Source organism: Dendrobates tinctorius, unplaced genomic scaffold (genome assembly GCF_039654945.1).
Source record: "Dendrobates tinctorius isolate UK_male_01 unplaced genomic scaffold, ASM3965494v1 ptg000060l, whole genome shotgun sequence".
NCBI classification, from domain to species: domain Eukaryota; kingdom Metazoa; phylum Chordata; class Amphibia; order Anura; family Dendrobatidae; genus Dendrobates; species Dendrobates tinctorius.
This window is the reverse complement of record NW_027361728.1, coordinates 43846914-43872739: the sequence shown is the minus strand read 5'-3', so window position 1 is coordinate 43872739 and position 25826 is coordinate 43846914. Positions and strand designations below refer to the sequence as shown.

Here is a 25826-nt window from a genome sequence, read left to right as displayed (position 1 = left end):
AGATGATGATGTGGATGCATTGGAACTATCAGAGACTATTGCTTCGTCCTCATCAGAGTCTAAGCTAACCGCAGTTGGTTTGTTAGTCTTAGTACTTATGGGTATACTGCTAGGCTGGGTTAGGGCCTGTAACTCTTCCCTTATTATGGCCCTTATGTCTGTGGCTGATGTTGATGCTTGTTTTGCTGTTTCATTAATGCATTTTTTGCATAGCCTTTTTGTGTAAGAGTCCGGTAGGGGACGTGTACAAAGGGCACATTCTTTATTTTTGATTTCTTTTATCTTAGCCTGAGGCGGTGACGTAGCGAAGGAGAGAGGGAGAAAGAGAAAGGTATTTATCAGCTTGATAGGCAGAGAGTTGTCCACTCAATCAGAGAAGCTGTAGATACCAGATCAGGAGGCTGAGGCTTGTTGGTGTGGCTTCTATCCGAGGAACCTTGGCGCGAGTGATCCTTGGATGCCGCTGTATCACCTGCCTGGGGATGCGTGTCTTGTCCTGGGGAAGACATGCTTGCACGCAATAACCATATCCCCAAGGTTTTTTGTAAGCCCCTTCATTATGCCGGTACCTCCCCCTCCAGGTGCGCCTGTTTGTCTTAGGCGCGGCTTCTTCTAGAAGGTTGCGGGGAGCGCTCCTACATGCCCGTGCGTGGTCTCGCAATACTTCCCCTGGAGCCATGCGTACGTCCTGTGCTGAGGAACCTCCAGTAACCCGGAAGTTCCTCCTTACCCTCTCCTGTCAGCGCTGCATGTGCGTCCCCTTCTGGACGCTGAAGCCTTTAGGAACGCCAGAGGTTACCACAGTCTCCTCCGGTTCTGCGCTCCCACACGGACCGGGATGGTTCCTCCCCAAATCCCGGTGGCGTGTAGCTCTGCAGGGGAACCCAGGCCGGCCTCACCCAGAACCGGTGTTTCTGCCCGCGCTGCTGCGGCATCAGTCGAGGAGGGAGCCAGATCACAGCACTCCCCTGTCGCTGCTTCTGGACCGGAACCCCTGCCGTTCTCGCAGACACTGCACAGGCGGTTTCTTGGCCCAGGTATGAGCTGTAGGAGAATCCTGCGGTTTCCCATAGGAACAGGAAACCAACTGAGGAGCGGCAGACTGCCCTCTTATCTCTGTAGGTTTCCTGTTCCTATGGGCGGATCCCTCTCTCCAAGTGGGTGCTGTCGTGGCGAATAGTAAAATAAGGCATAATTTTCAGTTCAATAAAAGTGTCCAGACAGCGAAAAAGTAAATAAAAACACAGCAGGACCTTTCATCAAGGAAAGCAGACACCCCAAAAGAAAGCAGATACCCCACAAAAAAGGCACTCACCAGACCCCAAGCAATTAGAGTTGACAAGTGGCAATGGTGAATGGGCTCTCATACACAGATCTGCATCACTGTCAGGTCCCTCGCCTTTCCAGCTACATTGCACTGCGGCTCTCATCCAATGTTCGGGTACCAGTTCCACTCTACTCCAGAGCGTTGTGGCTGCTTCTAGTCACCATGAGGAGCCAAACACTGTGGAACGCAGGGGGGCCTGACAGTGACGCAGATTTGTGAGCCCATACACCATCTGCCCTTGCCAACTCTAAATGTTTGGGGTTTGGCGAGTTTGATTCTTTTGGGGGTGACTACTTTCCTTGATGATGGGTCCTACTGTATTTACTTTTTTACATTGACCACATCAAAATTCAGCCAGCAGAGGTGCTTTAGGGAGACAAAGTCTTTTTTATATATGGATTAAAAGTATCATGTAATTACAGTATAAGTAGTGTATACTGTACTACCAATAATGGCACCTTGGAAACGTTATACTTTTTACCATAAATGTGACTATTAATGCGGTAGCATTGAAAAAGACCAATTCACTAATGTATAGCCATGAATAAATTATAAAAGTATATCTTTATTAGTTGTATTAAATATCACAAAAGGTTAATAGGAGTACTTTATAATTTATTCATTACACCTCATTTGTGAATACTGTAAATCTGTTTTCTACATGTACACCGGTACAGTAACTGTCTGGACACTTTACTGAGTCTGCTTATTTTGGCAAATCGAGATCCAACATTTAGGGTAGGCCAGTACCACATGTACCGGTAATCAGAGGAACAAGAAATATACTGGACTGGTGTGGTACATTTTGACCCACAGACAATGAGTTAAAAAAAAGAAAGCACTATTCCGTAGAGTACAAGAAAGGAATTGCAGAGGACTCCCTGGGCAAAAACCGTACTACATTCTGCAAAGAGAAGATGTTAGATGTGCGAATGGTCCAAAAATGGCAAGCAGAGGACGATAACCTCAGTCCACAAGTATGCAAGGGAAGTGTTAGGAAGCGCAAGTGTGGATCAGGTCGGAGTTCATTTCCAGAGCTAGAAAGTGATCTGTGAATGAGATGCTGAAAGAGAGCAAAGGCTTTGGTTGAGCGCAGGGCTAATATTCAAGAATTTGCCCTTACAGTGGCACCACAATTATAAATATGCCCAGAAGATTTCAAAGGGTTACATCACAGGCTGGATGTCTTCTTTCAGAGATGGGAACTACCTCTAAGGAGATCCACAACAATGTTTAACCCCTTCACAACCTTGCAATTTTCCACTTTTGTTTTTTGCTCCTCTTCTTCCCAGAGCCATAAAGGTCTTATGTTTCTGTCAATATTGCCATATGAGGGCTTGCTTTTTGCGGGATGAGTTGTACTTTTGAAAACACCATTGATTTTACCATATTACCATATATTGTACTGGAAAACGGAAAAAAATTCCAAGTGCGGTGAAATTGCAAAAAAAGTGCAATTCCACAATTATCTTTTTTTTTTTAATTTACCATGTTAACAAAATGCTAAAAGTGACTTGCCATTATGATTCTCCAGGGTAGTGCGAGTTCGAAGATAACAACCTTCTATAGGTTCTTTTTTATTTAAAGTGGTGAAAAAAAATACAAAGTTAAGAAAAAAAAGGCACCATTTTCCGAGACCCATAGCATTTCCATTTTTTTAACCCCTTAGTGACGGAGCCAAATTTTTGAAATCTGACCAGTGTCACTTTATGTGGTAACTCTGGAACGCTTCAACAAATCCCAGTGATTTTGAGACTGTTTTTTCGTGACACATTGTCCTTTATGATAACAGTAAATTTAGGTCAATGTTTTTATTTATAAAAAATATCAGAAATTTGAGAAAATGTTAAAAAAAAAAATTAGCAATTTTCAAACTTTGAATGATAATCCCTTTAATCCAGATTGTCATATCACACAAACATTCATAAATAACATTTTCCACATACCTGCTTTACACCAGCACCATTTGTAAAATGTTCTTTTATTTTGTTAGCATTTTAGGAGGTTTAAAAATGTATCAGTAATTTTTCATTTTATCAAGGAAATTTACTATCCAGGTTTGAAGTGACTTTGGGAGTCCTATATATTTGGAAAACCCCCAAAAGTGATACCATTTTAAAAACAGCACCCCCTGACATATTGAAAACTTCTGTCAGGTAGTTTATTAACCCTTGAGGTCATTTTCAGGAATGAAAATGTGTATTTTTACCACCTAAATCTGCTAACTTCTGAACAGGTTACAACAGCCGTCAGGCTCTAAGGCCGCTATTTGGTCATGAATTGCCATGGCAAACATCAGGACCACACAATCATGATCTCAGGGTGCCGATGGGGATAAAGAGGAAGCCCCCACACTCAACCATTTATATGTTGTCACTATTAGCAGCATCTAAGGGGTTAAAATGATTTGGACGGTGCAAACACAGATCGTGGCTGATGCAGCAATTTGTCAGCAATAGTGTACAGCCGACAGCTGTTGGGTTGTCACCTGTATGGGGATGCTATTCTCTTATATCTCACGTCAGTTAAAAGACGTATTGGCGGTCATTAAGGGGTTAAACCTGTGGCTGGGTGTGGGCTTATTTTTTGCACGCCGAGCTGATGTTTTTATTGACATAATTTTGGCATAGATACGATGTTTTGATCGCCCGTTATTGCAATGTTGCAGAGACCAAAAACGTAATTTTCATTTTGATTTTTTTGCTCGTTACGCTGTTTACCGATCAGATTGTTTTAATATTTTCATAGATTGGGAGTTTCTGAATGCGGCAATACCAAATGTGTGTTTTCATTGTTTGAAATGTTATATTTTACATTTTTATAAAAAAAATCTTTATTTATTTTACTTCTTTCTTTATTCAATAGTCGCCTAAGGAGACTTGAAGCTGCGATCATCTGATCGCTTGTGCTACACATGGCAGGGCCACGACCTGCTATTGCACAGCAGGTACACTCCTTCTCCACTGAATATTTTCCCATTAGTGAGATAGGAGAGGACAGCTGCTGCTCAAAGTTCTATGGAAAAAGGAAGGAGAGGAGGAGAGAGAAGCAATAAGCAGATACAGACATTCTGCTGAAAATTCTCCTGAAACCTGTTTCACTTTAACCCTTTAGTGACAGCCAATTTGACCTAACGACAGAGCCTCATTTTTCAAATCTGACCAAATCTGTGGATATGTATGGAGTATCCTGCGTGTTAATTTACTCACCTACCAAAGCCTTCTCCGGTATCCAGCGCTGTTCTGCTCCTCTTCTCAGTGATGTCACCCCGTACAGACTTATCAGAACGAGGCTCCATAGACTTGCATTGTATAAGAGACTTCCGGCTCACACACAGATCATAGAGTGATCTGGAGTCTGCAGAGCGGTGACATCACTGAGTCTAGCAAAGCAGAGCTGGACACCGAAGGGAGCGGCGGTAGGCAGATATATTAGTACAAAAAAAAAAAAAAAAAATCTTCATGGGAGGGCTTTTTTAAACCAGTAATAAAATAGTTAATACCATTTCCCACATCTCTTCATTATTTTTCAAACATCCTCATATTTTACTAGGATGTTAGAAAGGTTGACATTCAGCAGAATTTCTTCATTTTTTTTTTTTCCAAGGAAATTTACAAATCCTATTTTTTTACAAACCTATTCAGTCTTGAAGTTACTTTGAGGGGAAACTCCCCAGAAGGGATACCATTTTAAAACTGCACACCTTACATTATTCCAAACTGCTATCGGGAAATATGCAAATCTTTCAGGTGCTACATAGGAATGAAACCCTTCACAATCTTTGATGTACCCATACTTGGTCGGATATGGATTCCCGACCTTGGACGTATGGGTAACTCATGGCGATTGTGTGCAGCACAGGAGCCATTTTGGATCCAACTTTATTTTTTCCAAAGGGAATAGGGCCATGTGACAAACTTGAGAATTTCACAAGAAAAACAATGGTGTGCTACGTTTTAATGTAACCTTATTCTTTCATGAGTTATTTACAAGTTTATGACCACTTATAAAATGTGTTCAAAGTGCTGCCCATTGTGTTGGATTGTCAATGAAACCCTCTTCTCACACTCTTGACACACTGATAGACTAGCATTTCTTCTGCGGTATTGCCATCGGTGTGTCAAGAAATGGCCGCCATGGTCACCACCCATCTTGAAAAAGTTTCCCCCTCCCATATACTAATGTGCCACAAACAGGAAGTTGATATCAACCATTCCCATTTTATTTATGTGTATCCATATAAATGGCCCACCCTGTATTATGCTGACCAATCATTAGCAAGCAGCAATATAGACGTGCAAAAGGACCTGACCGGTGACGTCAGTGAGATAACAGTCCACAGGTCCTTCTGCCTTAGTGTGCAGTCTAGATAAACCCTCACCATACATCCCATAGCACAGAAACAAAATGTTATAATTTTGATCTTTTCATCTACAGTGAATAGCTCCTGTAGATGAGACTATTCTGCGCTTAGTACAAAAATGATTGCACAGTTTAGTTCCCTTCATTTCTAGCAGATTGCACTGATGGCAGGAAGTTATGAGTGAACGTTCATTCAGTGCCATCATTAGGTAGTAAACAGATTATGAGGTTCTGCAGGCGCTGAGAGATGTATATTATGAGGTTCTGTTTGAGCACAAAGGTTATAATGTTCACAAGGGGCAATAGGATGGCAGGACTCTGAGCGCCACTTGATTTTTAGAGTGAAAATGTGGATACCATGTTGCATTTACAGAACTTGTTAAGTCCCCTCAAAAAACAAAAAAAAACACAAGTGACCAAATTTGAGAAACTAAGGCTGGTTCACACTTGCGCTTTTTTCGCTATTTAGCGCTAAAAACGCATGCGTTTTTTCCCCCTATATTTTGCATGGGGTGCGCTTGTGTGCATACACATGCGTTTGTGCGCATGCGTTTTTTTTGTAGTGTGCGCTCGGGCGCACAATGCATCTTGTTGCATTTTTTGTGCGTCCGACTTGCCCCCCAAAAACGCATGTGCACGCAATGCGTTTTTTTTACAGCAAGACACCCATTGTAAGTCTATGGGTGCGCATTGGCATGCGCATGTATGCGTTTTTTGCGCATGCGTTTTATTGTTGTACATTGGTTAGTCAATGGTTATGGTAAGGGTTAGGGTGAGTTAAGGTTAGTAGAGTCAGGGTTTAGGGTTAGGGTTTGTAGGGTTAGGTTAAGGGTTAGTTAGGGTTAGTACTACTAACCCTAAGGCTATGTTCACACGTTGCGGATTCCGCTGCGGTTTTTTCAGCGTGGAAACGCAGGTAAAGTGACCTGCGGTTTTCCTGCGTTTTGGTCTGCGGTTTTGCCCTGCGGTTTCACACCTCTACTATGGTAGAGGTATGAAACCGCTGCGGAAACCGCACAAACAATTGACATGCTGCGGTTTGTAAACCGCAGCAAAACCGCGCGGAAAAAAAACGCACCGTCAGCACAGCGTTTTTGAAACCCCATAGGGTTTCATTGTACTGTACTTGGTCAGCGGAACTGCTGCGTTTCCGCAGCGGCAAAACCGCTGCGGAAACGCAGCAGAAGCCGCACCGTGTGCACATAGCCTAATTGTTATCTTAATTTTTTTGGTGAGGACAATGTTGAAAAAACGCAAACGCATAAAAACGCGTTTTTCCTGCATGCACATAAAAATGCTTGAAAAAAAACGCAGCATTTGTATGCGTTTTTCCATGCTTTTTTTGCGCAATAAAAGCAGCAAAAAAAAAAAAAAACGCAAGTGTGAAAGTAGCCTAAATTATTTAAGTAATTTTTCAGAATATGGAGACACCCCATATTAGGTTGTACACTACAATTAAGAGCCCTTTCCCATCCCATCCCGCCATGAGCTCTATTTAGCATGCAGATTTTGGTAGAATAGAGTGTGGGTGCCCTCAGCCGAGCCCGATTTGCCATATCAGCAGTAGATGTCCCAGCAGTCGGATACCAAGTTGACCAAGAGGTTATCCATTATATTATTGATGCGGAACAGCCCATGTACTTGGTACAACTCCTTCAATTCTAATCATGTTTCTAACAACCTAACTGTCCTGCTGAGAATTCGCTGGTCACTGTGAAAAAGTTGTCACGTGTTGGAGGACCATATTTCCCCAAGTGTGGCTCAGAGAACTAGTCTCACGCAAGTGTGCCAGTCCAAAAAACAAGTCACATATGTTCCACAACTTCCAGGTCAATGTACAATAAGAGAAGTCAATCATGCAAGACACTATGGCGTTTAACATTTGTAAACTATTTATTGAATATTTGCCACCAAATATTGTTAAATACATAATCTTGCAGCTCTTCGGTTTCAAGTTAAAATGTCAGAAACAGAACACCAATATTTACAATTCTTATAAGGAATGTTATATAATGACACATTAAGGCGTAAATTCTTTTGGCTTATAATTCTGAAAAGAATGATAATAGCAAAAAGTGATGCAAAATCTTCATTGTGAGATTATGATAAGCTACAATATATCTTACAAAAATATGGTGTAAGATGGCAATAATCCCATTAAACATCCTGCATGTCCCTCTGGCGGAACTGATAATTTATACAGTCAAAACTTAATTTACATAATAAAAGTAGCTCTGTCCACCACTTAAAATTACAGCTTTCATTCATTTACACGGTTCAGGCCACAGTTTTAAAGGTCTGGAGTATCAAGTTGGTTTGATGAATTAGGCGGTTGGCACTTATAAATACATTTAATGCCCTGCAAAAAAAAAAAAAAAAGGAATAAAATAAAAGTTAGTCAATTACATTATAAATCCAGGAGATTCAAAGAGTTTGACTTTTTGGCATCGATTATGGCTCTCCAGTGCCCCTTATACAAGGGCTGATCAGAGTTGTTTAATGGTCACCATTGGATGTATACAAGCAGAGCGGCCCATGAACATTCTACATCGCAGATTATTTCTTGCCCATAGAATATCAGGTTATCGGCAGCACAGCACCTGTTTACATGGGGTAATGTGCTGCTCAAAAGGAGGATTTTAAAAAAGTGACGTAAAATCAAAACTAGTGAACAAGCATTCTGCTCTCTTATCAGGCGATTACCCACACATTCATATGGGTTAACAGCGTGGAACTCTTGTCTAACCATTATTGGCTAGACTAAATGGGTCACAAATTTGGCTGGACATAAGGGAACTGAACAAAGTTTTATCCCATGTTATAGAGAAGCTGCAGACACAAGCGACATGTACAGTACCAGTACAGCTGCGCACTGGGAGCACCAAAATGCAAGTCCAAGTGCCATAGAGTGATCAAATGAGAGATGGCCTGCAAGGTACCATGTCCGGTATACCAGACCTGAATAAACTTTACAACAGTAAGGAGCCCATTAGACAATGAACTGCTACTGATTGTTGGTCACAAGCACCTTCACTGTAGCACAAAAATGTGGAAAAAAAGCAGATGTTTCTAGTTTACACCTATATCACTGAGGGTGGCCGCAAGAGTGGACAGCACAATGCAAAATCCATTCAAAAGTAAAGTATGCAAGGTGTGTATCTGGCGCACCGATTCCAAGATTGGATCCCGTCAGCTGTTAACATGTCTGGTTTACTAAGATCTATTTACAAATGTGTAAAAAAATAACGTAGTTACTTACCGATAACTATTTCTCAGAGCCCATGACAGCACCACGGAGAGAGAGGAACCGCCCATCAGGGACAGGAACCTACAGATAAAAGGGCGGTACCTCTCCTCTGCCCCCAGTTGGTTACAGAGCATCAGAGGGTCTCCAGGTTAAACAGAAATATAACATTATAATATTGCCTATTATCAAAGAACACCGTGCCGATATGAAAACTCTACGAACAGTAAACCGTGCTCACCTCACATGTGATGGAGGGGAAATAAGCGGGTGCTGTCATGGGCTCTGAAAAATACCGTTATCGTTAAGTAACTACGTTTTTCTTGATCACCCATGACAGCACCACGGAGAGAGAGAGAATTAGAAACTGGTAGTTTAGGGAGGGACCACAGCCTGAAGGACCCTTCTCCCGAAGGTCAAGTCAGACGTAGAGGCTAAATCTAACCGATAGTGCCTGAAAAAGGTGGAAGGTGATGACCAGGTGGCCACCTTACAGATCTGTTCCATTGATGCCTCAGATCTCTCAGCCCATGAGGTCGCCATTGCTCTTGTGGAATGGGCTCTCAACCCTTCCGGGATGGTATTCCCACTGGAAGAGTAGGCCTGGGCAAACGCATCCCTTATCCACCTTGCCAGAGTACTCTTGGATGCTTTGAGTCCCTTCCTGGGCCACTGGAAAACAGAGAACCTTCCTTCCTAACCCCTTGGTGGCCTCTAGGTACTGAACTAGGCATCTCTTCATGTCTAGGGTGTGAAACCTCTCTTCTCCCCTATTCTTAGGATTTGGGCAGAAGAAAGGAAGGACTACTTCTTGGGACCTATGGAAATGTGATGCTACTTTAGGTAAGTAGGCCGGGTCAGGTTTTAGGATGACCATTTTCAAAAAATTTTGTAAATGGTGGTACTGCAGGATAGAGCCTGAATATCGCTCACCGTACGGGCCAATGTTAGTGCTACCAGTAGAACAGTTTTTAACAATAAGATTTTTAGATGGGCTGACTCAATAGGCTCAAACGGGGAACCTGTTAGTGCAGATAGTACCAGACTCAGATCCCACGAAGGTAATTTCCAACTAATTATTGGCCTAGATCTAGCTGCAGCTTTAATGAATCGTGCTATCCATGGGTTACCTGCCACATCATCGTTATATAGAGCGCCTAAAGCTGCTACCTGCACCTTTAATGTATTGACTGCTAAACCTTGTTCTAGGCCCTTCTGTAAAAAATGCGAGAATTTTAGTAACCTGGACCCCATCCTGAACTTACCCCAGAGGTGGACAGGAATTTCTTCCAGGTTTTCCCATAAGCCTTTGTCATGACCGGTTTCCTACTTTTTGGTAGTGTAGTAATTAGGTTCTCCAAAAGCCCCCTTCCCCTCAGCAGTGTCCTTTCAAATTCCATGCTGTTAAATGGAGGTTCACTGCCCGAGGGTGTGATACCGGTCACAGAGATAGGAGGTCTGAGAGATTCTGTAGGATCCAAGGATCGGTGATCGATAGCATGTGCACCGCACGTGTAGCCCCTACGCGCGTTTCGCGTGGGCTTCGTCGTGGGGCTGTGAATCCCATTCAAATTTTGGGTAAGATTTACTAACTACTATGGCCTGTTTGTGGTCTCATTTATATGTGCATTACTATGCGGGATTAGATACTCTCTTTGATATGGTCACATACTAGGCGATTTGATTATCTGGACAAAACTTGAAGCACTGTCACTTTATTATATCCAATTTTCTTCTTGCCTGTTGGTACTGTGCTATTGCATGTGTTTTTCTGCACCTGAATTCCTTTTTCTAACGGAACTTTGTAGCATTGTACTATTGTCCTTATTAAATGTATTGGTGACTCATATATACGAGTTTAATTAAAAGTATACTACTTTACTTTTTGTGGATTCTTTTACTCCAATCTTCTTGTTAACCCCTTGAGGAAGGTGTCAGATTTTTTATCTAAGGGGTCTTTAAGTGTACCCATGTCCTAAAAAGGGAGGGTGAACTTTGACGCCTTGGCCACAGCCACATCAAGTTTCGGGGCCTTGTCCCAAGACGTGGATGACTCCTCATCGAAGGGATATTTCCTTTTAAGGGAAGGGACCGTGGAGTACTTTTTGTCCGGCTTCTCCCATTCTTTTTTGATCAGGCCCTGTACATTCTCATTTAGCGGAAATACCCTGCGTTTCTTTTGGCCCAGTCCCCCGAACATTATGTCTTGAACAAACCTATCAAGACGAGGGTCCGACACCCCGATGGGTAGATCTCACAGCTTTCACTAGCGTATCTACCTCGTCTAGGGGAAACCAATGAGGGCCCCCCGTTTCCTCGTCTGAGGAGAAAGAGTCCAATGTATCAGAGTTAACTTCCCCAGATGTGGAGAGATCTGATTGGAAAGACAGTAAGGTGTCCTTTTTTACCATATCCCCGTTATAGAGATGTAAGGGCACTCAACCTCTGATCTAATTACAGCTCTAAGATCAGAGGCGAAATCCAGGGTTTCCACGCAGAGCACTTCTTGTATACAAGATTCACAGAGCTTCTTATCCCATGATTCTGGTAAGGCTCTGTTACAGGCATTCCCTGTTCTTCCTTTACCCCCTTCTTTCCCTAATAAGGGAATAGCTTAGTTACTCACCGATAACGGTGTTTCTTGGAACCCATGACAGCACCACGGAGAGAGGGGATCCGCCCTTCAGGGACAGGAACCTACAGATAATAGGGCGGTACCTCTCCTCCGCCTTCAGTTGGTTACAGAGCATCAGAGGGTCTCCAGGTTAGACAACAGAAATATATACACAATATTATAATACTGCTTATTTATCAAAAGCACCGTGCCTAAACGGAAACACTAATAGTAAAACGTGCTCACCACACTCCTGAAGGGGAGGGGAATAAGTGGGTGCTATCATGGGTTCCGAAAAACACCGTTATCGGTGAGTAACTAAGCTATTCTCTATCACCCATGACAGTACCACGGAAAGAATTAGAGATTGGTAGCTTAGGGAGGGACCACCGCCTGAACGACCCTTCTCCCGAAGGTCAGGTCAGACGTAGAGGCTAGATCTAATCTATAGTGCCTGAAAAAGGTTGAAGGTGATGACCAGGTGGCTGCCTTACAGATTTGTTCTATTGATACCTCAGATCTTTCAGCCCATGAGGTCACCATTGCCCTTGTGGAATGAGCTCTCAGCCCCTCCGGGATGGTATTTCCACTGAATGAGTATGCCAGGGCAATCGCATCCCTTATCCACCTTGCCAGGGTACTCTTGGATGCCTTGAGCCCCTTCCGAGGACCCTGGAAACATACAAAGAGAGCCTTCCTTCCTACATTTTTTGGTGGCCTCCAAGTACTGTACTAGGCACCTTTTAACATCTAAAGTGTGGAATTTTTTTTCCCCCTTATTTTTTGGATTTGGGCAGAAGGAAGGACTACCTCTTGGGACCTGTGGAAATGTAATGATACTTTAGGTAGATATGCCGGGTCAGGTTTTAGGATGACTATCCTCTAGAGTTTTTGTAAAAGGTGGCCTTGCTGATAAGGCTTGAATATCACTCACTCTTCGAGCTGATGTTAGTGCCACCAGAAGCACCGTTTTAAGTGACAGGATTTTTAGGGGTGCCGAGTAAATTGGTTCGAACGGAGGGCCTGTCAGTGTTGAAAGTACAAGACTTGGGTCCCATGACGGTAACCTTTGACTAGCTATTGGCCTAGATCTGGTTGCGGCCTTAATAAACCGTGCTACCCAAGGGTCACCGGCCACATCATGGTTATAGAGGGCGCCTAACACCTCTATTTGTACTTTTAATGTGTTGACCGCCAGACCCTGTTCTCGGCCCTTTTGTAGAAATTCTAGGATCTTATCAATCTGAACCCCGTCCTGAACCTTTTTCCTAGAAGTGGATAGGAATTTTTTCCATGTTCTGCCGTAAGCTCTCATCGTAACCGGTTTCTTACTTTTTTGTAATGTAGTTATCAGGTAATCTGAAAATCCCGTCCCTCATCAGCGCCCTCTCAAATTCCATGCTGTTAAATGGAGGTTCGGTGCCAGAGGATGTAACACTGGGCCCTGCAATAGCAGGTCCGGGAGATCCGGTAGGATCCATGGGTCGGTTACTGAGAGCATTCTTAGCCAGGAAAACCAGGTTCTTTTGGGCCATAAAGGGGCTATCAGTATCATTCTTGCCCCATCCTCCCTGACTTTCCTTAGGACCGCTGGAATGAGCACGATTGGGGGAAAGGCATATGTTAGACTGTGTCCATGGGAGCATAAAGGCGTCCAGAGTTAGAGGATTCCCCCGAGATCTAGAGAGCAGAAGGTTTCTACTTTTTTGCTTTTGAAATCAGCAAACAGATCTATGTCTGGGGTCCCCCACATTTTTACAATCTGCCGAAAAATGGACCACTTTAGTACCCATTCCCCTTGTCGTAACTGGGTGCAGCTCAGAAAAGTCTGCCCTTTGATTCTCTGTACCCCAGATGTGTAGGGCTGACAGATAGCAGGTTTGCCTCCGCTAGTTTGAGGATTCTGGCGGATGTGTCCATTAGGGCTTTGGTCCTGGTTCCCCCCTGATGATTTATATAGGCCACTGTGACTCGATTGTCTGAAAGAATGCGGACATGGTGATTCTGGAGCAGGGGTAGGAAGTGTGTCAGTGCATAGCTTACTGCTAGAAGCTCTTTGATTTGAGGAGGCTTTTAATTCTTGATATCCCTACACGTCCTGAGCCACCTTGTTGTTCAGGTGTGCTCCCCATCCCGTGGGACTGGCATCCGTTGTCACTATGTGTGTTATCTTTGTTACCCAGGGGATCCCTTTGGACAGATTTTCCTGGTTTCCCCACCAAGCTAGGGAATGAATAGTTCTTGAATTTAGGGTAATACGACCCTCTAGGTGTCCCCCTATTGCTGCCTGGTTGGCTAATATGTCCCACTGGAGATCTCTCGTGTGTAACTGAGCCCATTGAACTGCTGGCAGGCGGATAGGGAACCCAGCAGTGACATAGCTTTCCTTAAGGTCAGATGGATTTTGGATTGCTCTTGCTGTAATTTGAGCGATTTTCTCCTTTTTGTGGTCTGGGAAGCGACAATCCTGAATGTTTGAGTCCAGTGTTAAGGCCCTTTTACATTTAGCGATGCACCAACGATCCGACCAGTGATCCGACCCGGTCAGGATCGCTGGTGCATCGCTAAATGATCGCTAGTGAGCTTTCATACAGAAAGATCTCACAGCGATTCAGCAGCGACGCAGCGCACGATACTTACCATTCACACACAGCGATCCTGTGTCCTCCCGCCCGCGTCCAGCGTCGCTTGTCGTCACAGCAGGAAGTCTCAGCAGGAAGCGCCCGACGAGAAATGGAGCCGGACATTCTCGCGCGATCAGCGATGGACAGCGGGGGAGCCGGTCGTTGGTAAGTATCACACATAGCGATATCGCTAGCAATATCGCTATAACGTCACAAAACCAGTGACGTTTTAGCGATATTGCTAGCGATATCGCTTAGTGTAAAACCCCCTTTAGGTACAAGAATTCTTGTACCCTGCTGGGCTCTAATCTTGATTTTTTTTAGATTTAGAAGCCAGCCTAGGCCTTGTAGAGTGTCCATCACCCTGTCCCTCTGCTCCCTGCATTTTTGAGCCGAGCTGCCTGCTATTAGTAATAATCCCGATCTAGACGATTTCCTATGTCTTGTTCCCTTATACGAGCCATCATTTCTGCTACTATTTTGATAAATACCCGCAGGGCTATTGATATTCCGAACAGCAGGGCTCTGTACTGGAATTCTTTCACCTTGCCATTTATTGAGACGGCTAACCTGAGATATTTTCTGGAGTCTTTGTGGATAGGGACGTGATAATAGGCATCGCTGAGATCTAGCACCGTCATGTAGCAGTTTGGGAACAGGATTTTGGTGGTGGACCTGATCGACTCCATTTTGAAGCTATGATTCCTGACGTATTCGTTTAGCTTTTTCAGATTTATGATCGCTCGAAAGGTGCCGTCCGGTTTGGTTACTAGAAAAAGAGGGGAGTAGAACCCTCTGCCCATATCCTGCAGGGGAACCTCCTTTTTACTAGGCCTAGGACTTCGCTTTCTAGCGCTTCCTGTTCTCGCATACTGGATCTCAGCGGCGTTATTACATACTTTTAAGGTGGAAGAGAGAGAAAGTCTATTCTTAGGCCCTCCTGGATTAGGTTTACTATCCATGGGTTGTTTGAAATTCTCCTCCAGGCTGGAAGAAAAAGGGTTAACCTCCCCCCCCACCCCCTGGGTGTACTGTCACTTGGAGGGCTTTTTGTCTCGGGAAGAGTTACTAAAGAACCCTCTCTTTTGTCATCCCACTTTTGTTCCCTCGGTGGTCTCCTCTGAAAAAAACCTATTTCGAAAGGGCCTTTTAAATGCTGCTGGCCCCAAATTCGGGAACCCTTATTGTCCCCTGCTTTCTGGAGGATGTCATCTAACGTCTCCCCAAAAAGGAATTTCCCTTCACAGGGGATTGATCAATTTCATTTTGGTCTGTAGGTCCCCTGGCCAACTAAGCCATAGTGTTCTTCGGGCCGCGTTTGAAAGTGCTGCTGTTTTGGACGATAGCCTGACTGAATCGGCCGATGAGTCCGCTAGGAAGGCAGCCGCTCCCCTTATTACTGGGATAGAATCTAAGATCTTATCCCTTGGTGTCCCTTCCCTCAGCTGTTTCTCAATTGGTCCACCCATACCATTAGGGCTCTTGAAGTACATGTCGCCGCTATGGCTGGCCTGAGGTTACCGCCTGCTGACTCCCATGCCCCCTTTAGAAAGGTATCCACCTTTTTATCTAGGGGGTCCCTGAGGGTGCCCATGTCCTCAAAGGGAAGGGCGAATTTCTTTGAGGCCTTTGCGACTGCTACGTCGAGCTCGGGGCTTTATCCCAAGATGTAGATGCCTCCTCCTCAAAGGGATATTTTCTTTTAAAGGAAGGGACTGTAGCATTTTTCCTGTCTGGCTTGTCCCATTCTTTTTTGATTAGGCCCTTAACAATTTCATTAAGCGGAAATACTCGTTTTTTCTAGCCTAGCCCCCCGAACATTATGCCCTGTACTGTTTTATCCGGCCTAGGGTCCAATACCCCCATGGTAGACCTTACAGCTTTTACTAGTCTGTCTACCTCTTCTAGGGGAAAACAGTGACTCCCTCCCATTTCCTTGTCTGAGGAGCCGGATTCCGAGGTTTTAGATGTGATTTCTCCCGACGTGGAAGAGTCTGACTAGGAGGTTCCTATCGGGTCTTTCTTCCTCGTTTTATCCCTATGCTTAAGGGATATGAGGGCGCTATAAACCTCTGATTTGATTGCGGCCCTTAGGTCGGATGCGAAATCCGGAGTCTCCTGACAAAGAATTTCTTTTGTGCAAGACTCAGTTTTTTCTCCCATGATACAGGTAGGGGTCTAGTGCAAGTGGGACATTCCCTGTTCTTTTTTCCCTTCTTTCCCTAATAAGGGAGAGGAATTGTATTACAAGGGTGAACATTCACGAAGATCACTTACCCCCAAAGGTGCGCGGCTGCAGGTACCGGTTCGGGAGATGGAGTCAGGTCCTGATCTCCTGGTGGTGATTTGCTCCTTGCCGCTGACGTACTGCGCCGCGTGAAGCGACTTCTGGAACAGCCATCTCTATTTCGTTCCTTCTGCCGGTGGTGGTGTTGGTGGTGCTGCTGCTGCTTGAGCTGCAGCCTGGCATGCTGCTCCTGTTGCTGGTCGCTATCCCCCATTATCAGGATCGCTTCCAGCCAGGAGTTCTGAATCCACCATTTTTAAATTTGACGGCCCCGTGATGTCACCGCTCCCATCCTGCACCGCGCTGGCCGGGGAGCGTGCTCCTGCGCATTGGCCGGTTTCAGGGACCCGGAAGCCGCTCCTCTACTTCCTGGGCAGTGGCCATCTTGGTACTCTGTACCATGGCGCTGCCCACACATCTACCGGGTCCCCGCGAGCCCCGATCTCCTTTCCGGAGCAGCGGCTCAGACGTCTCCCCCCCCCCCCCCCCGCTCACTCGGCAGCGGCTTCGGGCACCGCTCCTGCCGCATACCGGTCAGGTCGGCCCCGGATTCGGACTCTTCAAATCACGGACTCTCCCCCCCCCCTGTCAGGGACAGGAACCCAACTGAAGGTGGAGGAGAGGTACCGCCCTTTTATCTGTAGGTTCCTGTTCCCTGAAGGGCGGATCCCCTCTCTCCGTGGTGCTGTAATGGGTGAGAGAGAAAAGAAGCCTATTACAAAGGTGAACATACTCAAAGATCACTCACCAGATGTATGCGGTCGCAGGTACTGAGTAGGGGAGGTGGAATCGAATCCTGTACAGGATGATCCAAGGATGATGACTTGCTCTGTGCAGCTGATCTGCGTGGAGTGACTACTGGATTGGGTGTCTCGCCTGTCCCGGTCATTCTACCGGTGGTGATGCTGCTGCTGGTCGCTATCCTCCATTTTGCACAGGACGCTTGCAGCTAGGAGCATTTTCAAATGCCCATTTTTTAATTTGGGAACTGCACCCGCCGTGACAGGGGCCTCCCCGCTGCCAGGATCCAGACAGGTCAGCCCCAGATCTTCATCTTTTCAGGTACCGCTATACTGTAGGTCACCAGTCAGGGACAGGAACCCAACTTGGGGCAGAGGAGAGGTACCACCCTTTTATCTGTAGGTTCCTGTCCTTGATGGGCGGATCCCTTCTCTCCGAGGTGCTGTCATGGGTGAGTGTAATATACAGTATAAGATAATATACTATGATTATATTATGTATTATCTTACATTATATATTAACTAATATACAAGTTTATATAATATACAATATACACAAATATATACACATTTGTAAATATCAAGCATGTTACAGCTGACGGGATCCAACCGTGAAAATCTGGAATCCGTGGGCCAGATACAGGCATAAAATTTTTTTTTTTTTTTTATACACAACCAAGTAAAAGTAGTCATACCACATGAAATTTTTCACTTTTTATTGTACTAGTTACACTCACAAACTTAAGTGTATTTTATTGGGATTTTATGTAACATACCAGCACAATGTAGCAAGTATATGTGAAGTGTAAAGGAAATTATTCATGGTTTTCTAGCCATTTAAAAAAATATATACATTTGAAAATTGTGACATGCATTTCTATTCACCCCCCTGTATTCCGATACAAAAACAGCATCATGAAAACCAAGGAACACACCAGACAGGTCAGGGACAAAGTTGTGAAGAGTAAAAAGAAGGGTTGGTTACCGTATATACTCGAGTATAAGCCAAGGCACCTAATTTTGCCACGGAAAACTGGGTAAGCTTATTGACTCGAGTATAAGCCAGATATGCATTGTCCGCAGCCCCTGTCACACACACACTTGGCCTACATACCCTGCCCGCACGGCACCTGGTCCCTTTATCTCCGATGGTAGCGGCCATCTTCTTCCTGTGCAGAGCGGTCACGTGATACCGCTCATTAAGGTCAATGATTATGCGCTCCACACCTATGGGAGTGGAGATGCGTGCATATTAATTACCTTAATGAGCAGTACCACGTCACCGCTAAACACAGGAAGAAGCTGCCGACACTCAGAGGGAGATGCAGGGATGGAGATCCGATGAAGGGATGGAGATCTGATCCAGTGATGGCGCCAGGAGAGTATCATGTCTTCTGTTAGCCGGCAGCTGTCACTGTGCCAGTCGCAGGCTCCCCTTCCCCAAAGACTCGTGTATAAGCCAAGGGGGGCGATTTCAGCACAAAAAAAAGGGCTAAAAAACTCTGCTTATACACAAGTATATACGGTATTTAAAAAAAATAAATAGTTCAAGCTTTGAACATCTCATGTGGCACTGTTCAATTCTTCATCCAAAAATGGGAGTATTTGACTACTGCAACTCTCTACAAATTGGTCTGCCTCTTACTCAACTCTCCTCTCCCCTCCGTTCTGAATGCAGCAGCCAGGATCATATGCCTTTAACTGTTACACTGATGCATCTAGCAGGTGCCAGTCATTGCACTGGTTACCCTTCCGCTACAGAATGCAATAGAAACTTATCACTCTCACCCGCAAAGCTTTCTACAGTTCTGCACCACCCTACATCTCATCCCTCATCTATGTATTACCCTACCTACGCCCTCTGTTCTGCTAAGAACCCAAGACTAACATCCTCAATAATCTGACCCACATATTCTCACCTCCAAGACTTCTCACAAACTGCACCAATTCTCTGGAACGCACTACCCAGGACAATTCGATTAATTCCTAATACCCACAGTTTTAAGCGTGCCCTTAAAACGCTCTTCTTTTTGTCCTATCGCTTCACCATTCATGCAACTATTACAGTTTTGCCTTTCCAAGATTTTCTTTCAATTTGTTCCCTCATAACATCTGTTTATGCAGCCTCCATGCAGTTAGTAGCACTGACTACTGTACTGACACTGACTGATGACCGGTTCATGCTGCATTGTTTGAATACCCCATTTATTGTATCGATGGCCGGACCAGACAACACAAGCAACTTATAAATTTACCATCTGCATCTCCCCTATTTCTTTAAACATTGTAAGCAGGGCCCTCACTCCTCTTGGCATTGTTGAATTATAGGTTTATGCGGTAATGTCTTTACATTTCAGAGACAAAAAATAATGTACTGCGGAATATGTTGGCACTATAGAAAAAAAAAAAAAGAAAAAATTGTGGCACAACTGCAACCCTAGCAAGACATGGCAGTCCACCTAAACCAGTGATTCCTAAACTCCAGTCCTTGGCCCGTAACACAAGTTTTCAGAATTTTCCTAGTATTGCATAGTTGAGAATCTGTGGCAATTTCTGATGCCTTTATATTAAATTCCATCACCTGTGCAATACTAAGAAAATCCTAAAAACATGATCTGTTGGGGATCCGTGAGGACTGAAGTTTTGGAAACACTGACTTAAACTGACATCCCAAGCAAGGTGCGCGCTAGAGAAGCAGCCAAGAGAACCATGGTCACTCTGGTGGAGCTGCAGAAATCTATGGCTCAGGTGGGAGAATCTGTCCATAGGACAACTATAAGGGCAGTCAGACAGCCGTATAACACATACGACTATCGCATCGCACAGACTGACCGGCGGCTTTCCTGACAGAGCGACCATTACATAGCGCCGTCATGCTCTGGTCAGGATAGTCACAGACCAGTCCGAGCATTGCATTGGTCGTCCATGTTATATGGCCATCTGACTGTGCCCTTAGTCATATACTCTACAAATCTGGCATTTATGGAAGAGTGGAAAAAAGCTATTTTTTCAAACTCAAGTCTTAAGAAGTCTGTTTGCAAAAAGTCGTGTAGGGGACACAGCTAGTATGTGGAGAAATGTGCTTTTGTCAGATGGGGTCAAAAGTAGTTTTCCTCCACATCTAGCACTTTCCACTTGGCTCAAAGTTCTAGCACTGAATATCACTATGAAATCACTATCCACACTGTCAAACATGATGGCAGCATCCTGCTGGGGGGATGCTTTTCTTCCGCAGGGACAGGGAAACTGGGCAGAGTTGATGGGAAGATAGTCATGGCTAAATAAAAGACAATCTTTGATGTTAGAGGCTACAAATGAACAGAGACTGGGTAGTAGGTTCACCAGTAACACAATGACCCTAAACCTATTACCAGAGTTATAATGGATGGTTTATAATCAAAGCACTCATGTGTGTGAATAGGCCAGTCACAGTCCAGACCCAAATCTCATTGAGAATCTGTGGCACGACTTCAAAATTGCTGTACAAATTGCCTTTATCTAAGCTCACTGCCCTAGAGCGAGTAAGCAAAGAAGAATGGGCAAAAATTTCAGATGTGCAAAGCTGGAGATATTGCACAAAAAACTTGAACGTGAAAAGGTGATCCTGCAAAAGTATTGACTCAGTGGGGCTAAATACAATTGTATGTCACAGCTTTCAGATCTAGAGTTTTAAAATATAAATTTCCTTTTCACTTAATACTTGCCTCCATTAGATACAGATACTATATCTTTTCTGGTAAATCTGTATTGTGCCATTCCTCTTATTTTGACTAAAAATGTAGAAATAAAATTGATAGCTGGTTGTTACCATATCCCAATTGGTAAAAGCCAACAATTAAATTTGTACATTTCCAGTTACTTACAAAGACGGACATGTCAGGAGAGCAGACTGACCCCAGTTATGGTTTTGGCTTACAGACACAGCACAAAACTAAATTCATGTCATTAATCCTATTGAGTTACAGCTTGTAAAATAAAATATCATTAATTGCTCCCAAAACAGTAGTGGCCTTTCCAAAAAGCAAGGAGCATCATTAACAGGATACAAAGAAAGTACCAGGGCTACGGAAGTCTAATACCTAGTGTATAAAGGTTAAAGGGTAGGCCTTGCTCCACTCACTGCTACATCACGAGGAGATTCGGACAGGTGACATGTCTACTGATACGTGGCGAGATGTACGTGACTGGAAGAGATCATGCACACCTCAAGAGATGGCAGACATGACACATCCTCCTGCCCCAATCGCCTTGTGTTGTGGAAGTGGAGCAGGGCTTTAGGTCACCTCATGCATTAGACCAATGCTAGCTAAAGTAGCAATCATCGACGGGCTCTGATGATATAATGTGTATGGGGGGCCTCAGACTATTGACCAACAAATCGTGTTGGGGGAAATAAGTGCCGTGTGTCCAGTTTCAGACGGCCAATCCTCAAAGACAAGCAGCTGTAGGAGGAGTCCAGCAGCAGGTCTCCCAGAGAGCACCGGAGGACTTGGCTGAGGAGGTTCTATTTATTTTGACAGCCACGTATTGTGTGTGGGGGCTTTAAAGGTGCCTATGTATAACATCACAGCTTAATATTCTATGTTTTCTGGTATACTGAAGTATAGTTTCCCATGCTCAGCAACACAAATGACTTTTCTCATTTTTGGCTTGTGTTGCTGGAACTCTACGCCGCTCATCTGGAGCTGAACACTGCACTGTGAAAGGAGTCATGTCACAGAAAACTACTTACTTTCCATCTTTAAAATAGGTTTTGAGAGTATCGCTAAAACTTTTAGAGTATTTTACAAATTCTTTCTTTTGGTGCTCGAGTGCCTGCAAAAAACACAAGTAGTCAGTAACGCAAGACAAGGACATCTCTTCACACTTCATTGACAAGTCATCCATCTGGCTTTACTATCCACGTGCAGTGCTTTGGGACAGCAGAGACTCGGACAGCACCCATGTGAATCGCCTGTGACATTTTCAGATGCTATTTGATCAAAAATTGCAACAGAAAAGGTTGCAGTAACTTAAACACCCAAAACATCACAGACCCAAGTGTGGATATAGAAATGTGCCTCTCAGCTTCCCTCTGCCCCACTGGCACAATGCCAAGCATGCCATTTACACCACTCTGGCTAATACAATGTCCCGGTCATCGGTGGTGATGGATTATCAGCCGCTCATGGCTACCGACCAGTCTGCCCCAGCTTATTCACACTGAACTGGCATGGAGCAAGCCGGGCTAATACCCTAGTACTGGCACAGAGACGTTATGGGAGGGTATAGCAGAAGCACGTGCATCTGGTAGAAATGGAGACATGGCCCACTTTGCTGGCAATCTTATGTTTAGGATACAATCATTATGGGTTTTTGACTTACCCTACGATTCTGATATTGATATTTTTTGAAAACATTGTTGACTGTGTCAAGAAGCTCCTTTATCGCACTCGCAATGTCCCTGTTAGTAAAAAAAAAAAAAAAAAAAAGTAAAATTACACCTGTCACACAGAAAACAATGGGGAAAAAAAAAAACAGATCATCTGTACCACCAAGCCTAAATTAGTCCAATGACATCATATACAGAGGATATAATATATACACCCCCTCCCCCATCCTAAACCTGCAACCACGCCAGCAACTTAGAAGCAACGATCTGCAAGACTAGGATACAACCATTGCAGCCACAGACCTAAGCAGTGATGCATGTACAGAATGGGATAGCTGGGACCAGCGATGACCTACAGTGGGCAAATCGCAGTATCGCACTGTGCATCAGGTTACTGCACCCACAAGTAAAGCAGAGTATTGGAGGTTTACTGCAACGGTAAGCCCCAGGTTGACTGAATAGCACTAAAAAAAACAACGAAATTTAAACACTTTCAAAATGTAATATAATATGGCAGCTCTGCAAATGAGCTGCTGCCCATAACATTACATAGATGGAACTGGCTCACTAAAAAAGTCCTTTCTACTGTGATCCCTCATCCCATGCGGATTTCAGCGCAGGCAGCAAAACATTACTGTGAAAAGGATTTAGGCAGGTGTGGAAAAAAACTACATCGTACAATTTTTTTTTTTTTATAAAGTGTTAAAAATGAACTATTAGTTAATGAATTTGAAAGCAAATGAACTGGCGTGAAGCCCAAATCTAAATCAGTATTTGGTGTGACTGCCCTTTGCCTTCAAAACAGTACCCATTCCTCTAGCTACACATGCACACAGTCAGGGATTTTGTAGGGTAATAGTCTGCTAAAATTGGTGACTCACATACATAACACCAAACTGGAAAATTATCCTTGTATTCATATGTAGGTTGAAAACACATTTACTAACCAAGACAGCTGTATAGGAAGCTTTAACCTGGGTGAGGACAACCAAACTCTGCCACAAAAGGTGATGATTTTTTGTCCATGAGATAGGCATCTGGCCGAATAAATGTATCGATATATATCAGTGGAATTTGTTCGTAAAACGGTGAGGTTGTGGAAAATAGTCTTTCACCTGTGGCATGAAACTGACCATAGCAATACTGAGCACATGAACAAGACAAGGTCTACTGCATCAGAACTAGCAGTGATCGGTGGGACTCAGCTACACTCATCTGCTGTGCAGAGAAGTTTGGTCAAAAGTGGTCTTCATAGAAAAGTTGCAGACAGCGCCATACCCTCTACATGTAAAGGCAGCCAAGTGACTCCGATGAAGAACATCACCACCACCGCACATATAGCATCAGGTGCTTTGGACTGAACTTTCAAAATGAAATACTGGGCTGTAACCAGAGTCCTGGACTGGTACAATAGTGAGGGTCTGCAGTGAAGAGCGATGCATGGTAGAGGTTCCTTGCAAGTCCAATGCTGCATTTTAATAAATGGAGTGGAGGATTTTGTCCGAGATTAATGGTGCCCTCAATGCTGAGAAAAACAGACAACTTTTATGGAAAAGTCAGGAAGGTGCCTGAAAGGCTGAAGTATACATTTGCAGCCAGTGTCATTAAAGACAATCTTCAGTGAAGAACATGGAGTCCTGGAAGTAATGATATGGCCACCACAGAGCCCTGACAGTGTGGGATTTCATGGAGACAGAAAGATTTGCACAAGCCTACATCCAAGGAAGATCTGAAGTTAGTTCTCCAATATTTTGGAGCAACCTCCCTGCAGAGTTCCTCCAAAGACTTTGTGCAAGCGTACTTAGAAGAATTCATGATGTTTTGAAGGAGAAGGGCGATTGCATAATTAAATTTTATCTTAGTTTACTTTTTCTTTTTTTAATCAATCAAAATGCAACCTACCAACACTTCAAATTTTGAAAGCATTGTTACTTTGCAGCTTTTTCTCCTACACCTGCCTAGCCCCCTTGCGCAGTACTGCATGTGCACACAGAGGATGGGACTTCATGTAGGAATAGCCTGGTCACATAGTTGGTACCAGGCACTTCAGGCCCACCATTGCCAGCCGTTACGCAGTGGCTGGAGTTGTACGTGCTGTGTATCTAGGAGGTTTTTTTCTATGAATAAAACACTGGATTAAGATTACAATCCTCTGCTAGAGTTGTGGGATTTTACTTGGTAGTTGGCAAGTAACCGGTCCTCCATGGGTTATAGGACATTACCACATTGCTAGACATACAAGTGTATACACTTGGAGAGCTAGAACAGCATTTCATGTGAAAGGAAGGTTGGTGCAAAGTGAAGAGGAGACTCACTTGATTGTCTGAAGAAACCTCACTCTGTCATTGATTTCATCAGGTATTTTCCCAAGGATCTGTTTAAGTGCTCGTGCTTTTTCATTCAGTTCCTGGAACTCCGGTTCAGGCCTGTCAATCATGTATTCTAAGTGCCATAGAAAAACAAAAGCAGTGAGTAAGGCTTTCCTCTCCACTAACAGAACACAACCAGTGGGCATTGCCAGGACAAGCCTTTCCCCTATAACCTGGAACACTCCCTCCCACTCCTAGCGTTTGCTGCATACTGAACCTTAAAACCACTGACACATTTGGGAAACTTATGTGAAGAATGCCAGAAGGAAAAAAAAAAAAAAAAGCCATTCCCTGAGCATATGCAGTGTATGCATGGATTACATATAACAATACTTTAATGAGCTACCAGTCCCCACAATTAGGATATAATGCTACGCGTAGAAGGTGCCCAATTACTATTAGATGCGGTATTGGCGCTGCACCGGAGCTTAACCTCACCTTCCACATCATCAGCTGCCATACGTAGAAGAGATTCTGTAAAATTTACTTCCACACTCTTCTTTTCGAGGATTTTTGTAATAATATCTTGCGTGAGCCCTGGATTCTCTTTTTCTGCCTGTGGAAAAAAATATAAATTATATAACGCTGTATTTTAGAATTCAGGGCACACAAGCACATTTGTTTCATGTACTTCAAGGGTGAAGGCACTTTCAAGCAATTTCAGAATAAGCTGCACTGTATGTGCATATGAGGACTAATTGTGTCTGCCCACTACACCGCATAGCTTGCACTTTCAGAAGTTTCTCTCTGCAGGCTCTCCATTTGCAGATAACTATGAGCGGGTATTAGGACACTAACTGCCATGTTCACTCCCATACACAGATTTCTGATCTTTATTACTTAGTGCACAGAAGAAGCAGCCGCCACCAAACGGTGTAAGTTATACCA

The 25826-nt window shown here is 44.1% G+C and overlaps 1 protein-coding gene across 1 annotated transcript in view; it reads right to left on the bottom strand.

Annotated features, from left to right (window-relative positions):
* Positions 1-7563: 7563 nt before the first annotated feature.
* Positions 7564-25826, bottom strand: part of PDCD10 (programmed cell death 10) — a 71059-nt gene continuing 52796 nt past the window's right edge. The window contains exons 4-8 of the mRNA XM_073578934.1: positions 25377-25494; positions 24885-25011; positions 22563-22641; positions 21931-22013; positions 7564-8048 (exon numbers count right to left, since the gene is read on the bottom strand). Coding sequence (XP_073435035.1) covers positions 7967-8048; positions 21931-22013; positions 22563-22641; positions 24885-25011; positions 25377-25494 — 489 coding nt within the window. The 3' untranslated portion in view covers positions 7564-7966. The remainder of the gene's footprint in view (positions 8049-21930; positions 22014-22562; positions 22642-24884; positions 25012-25376; positions 25495-25826) is intronic.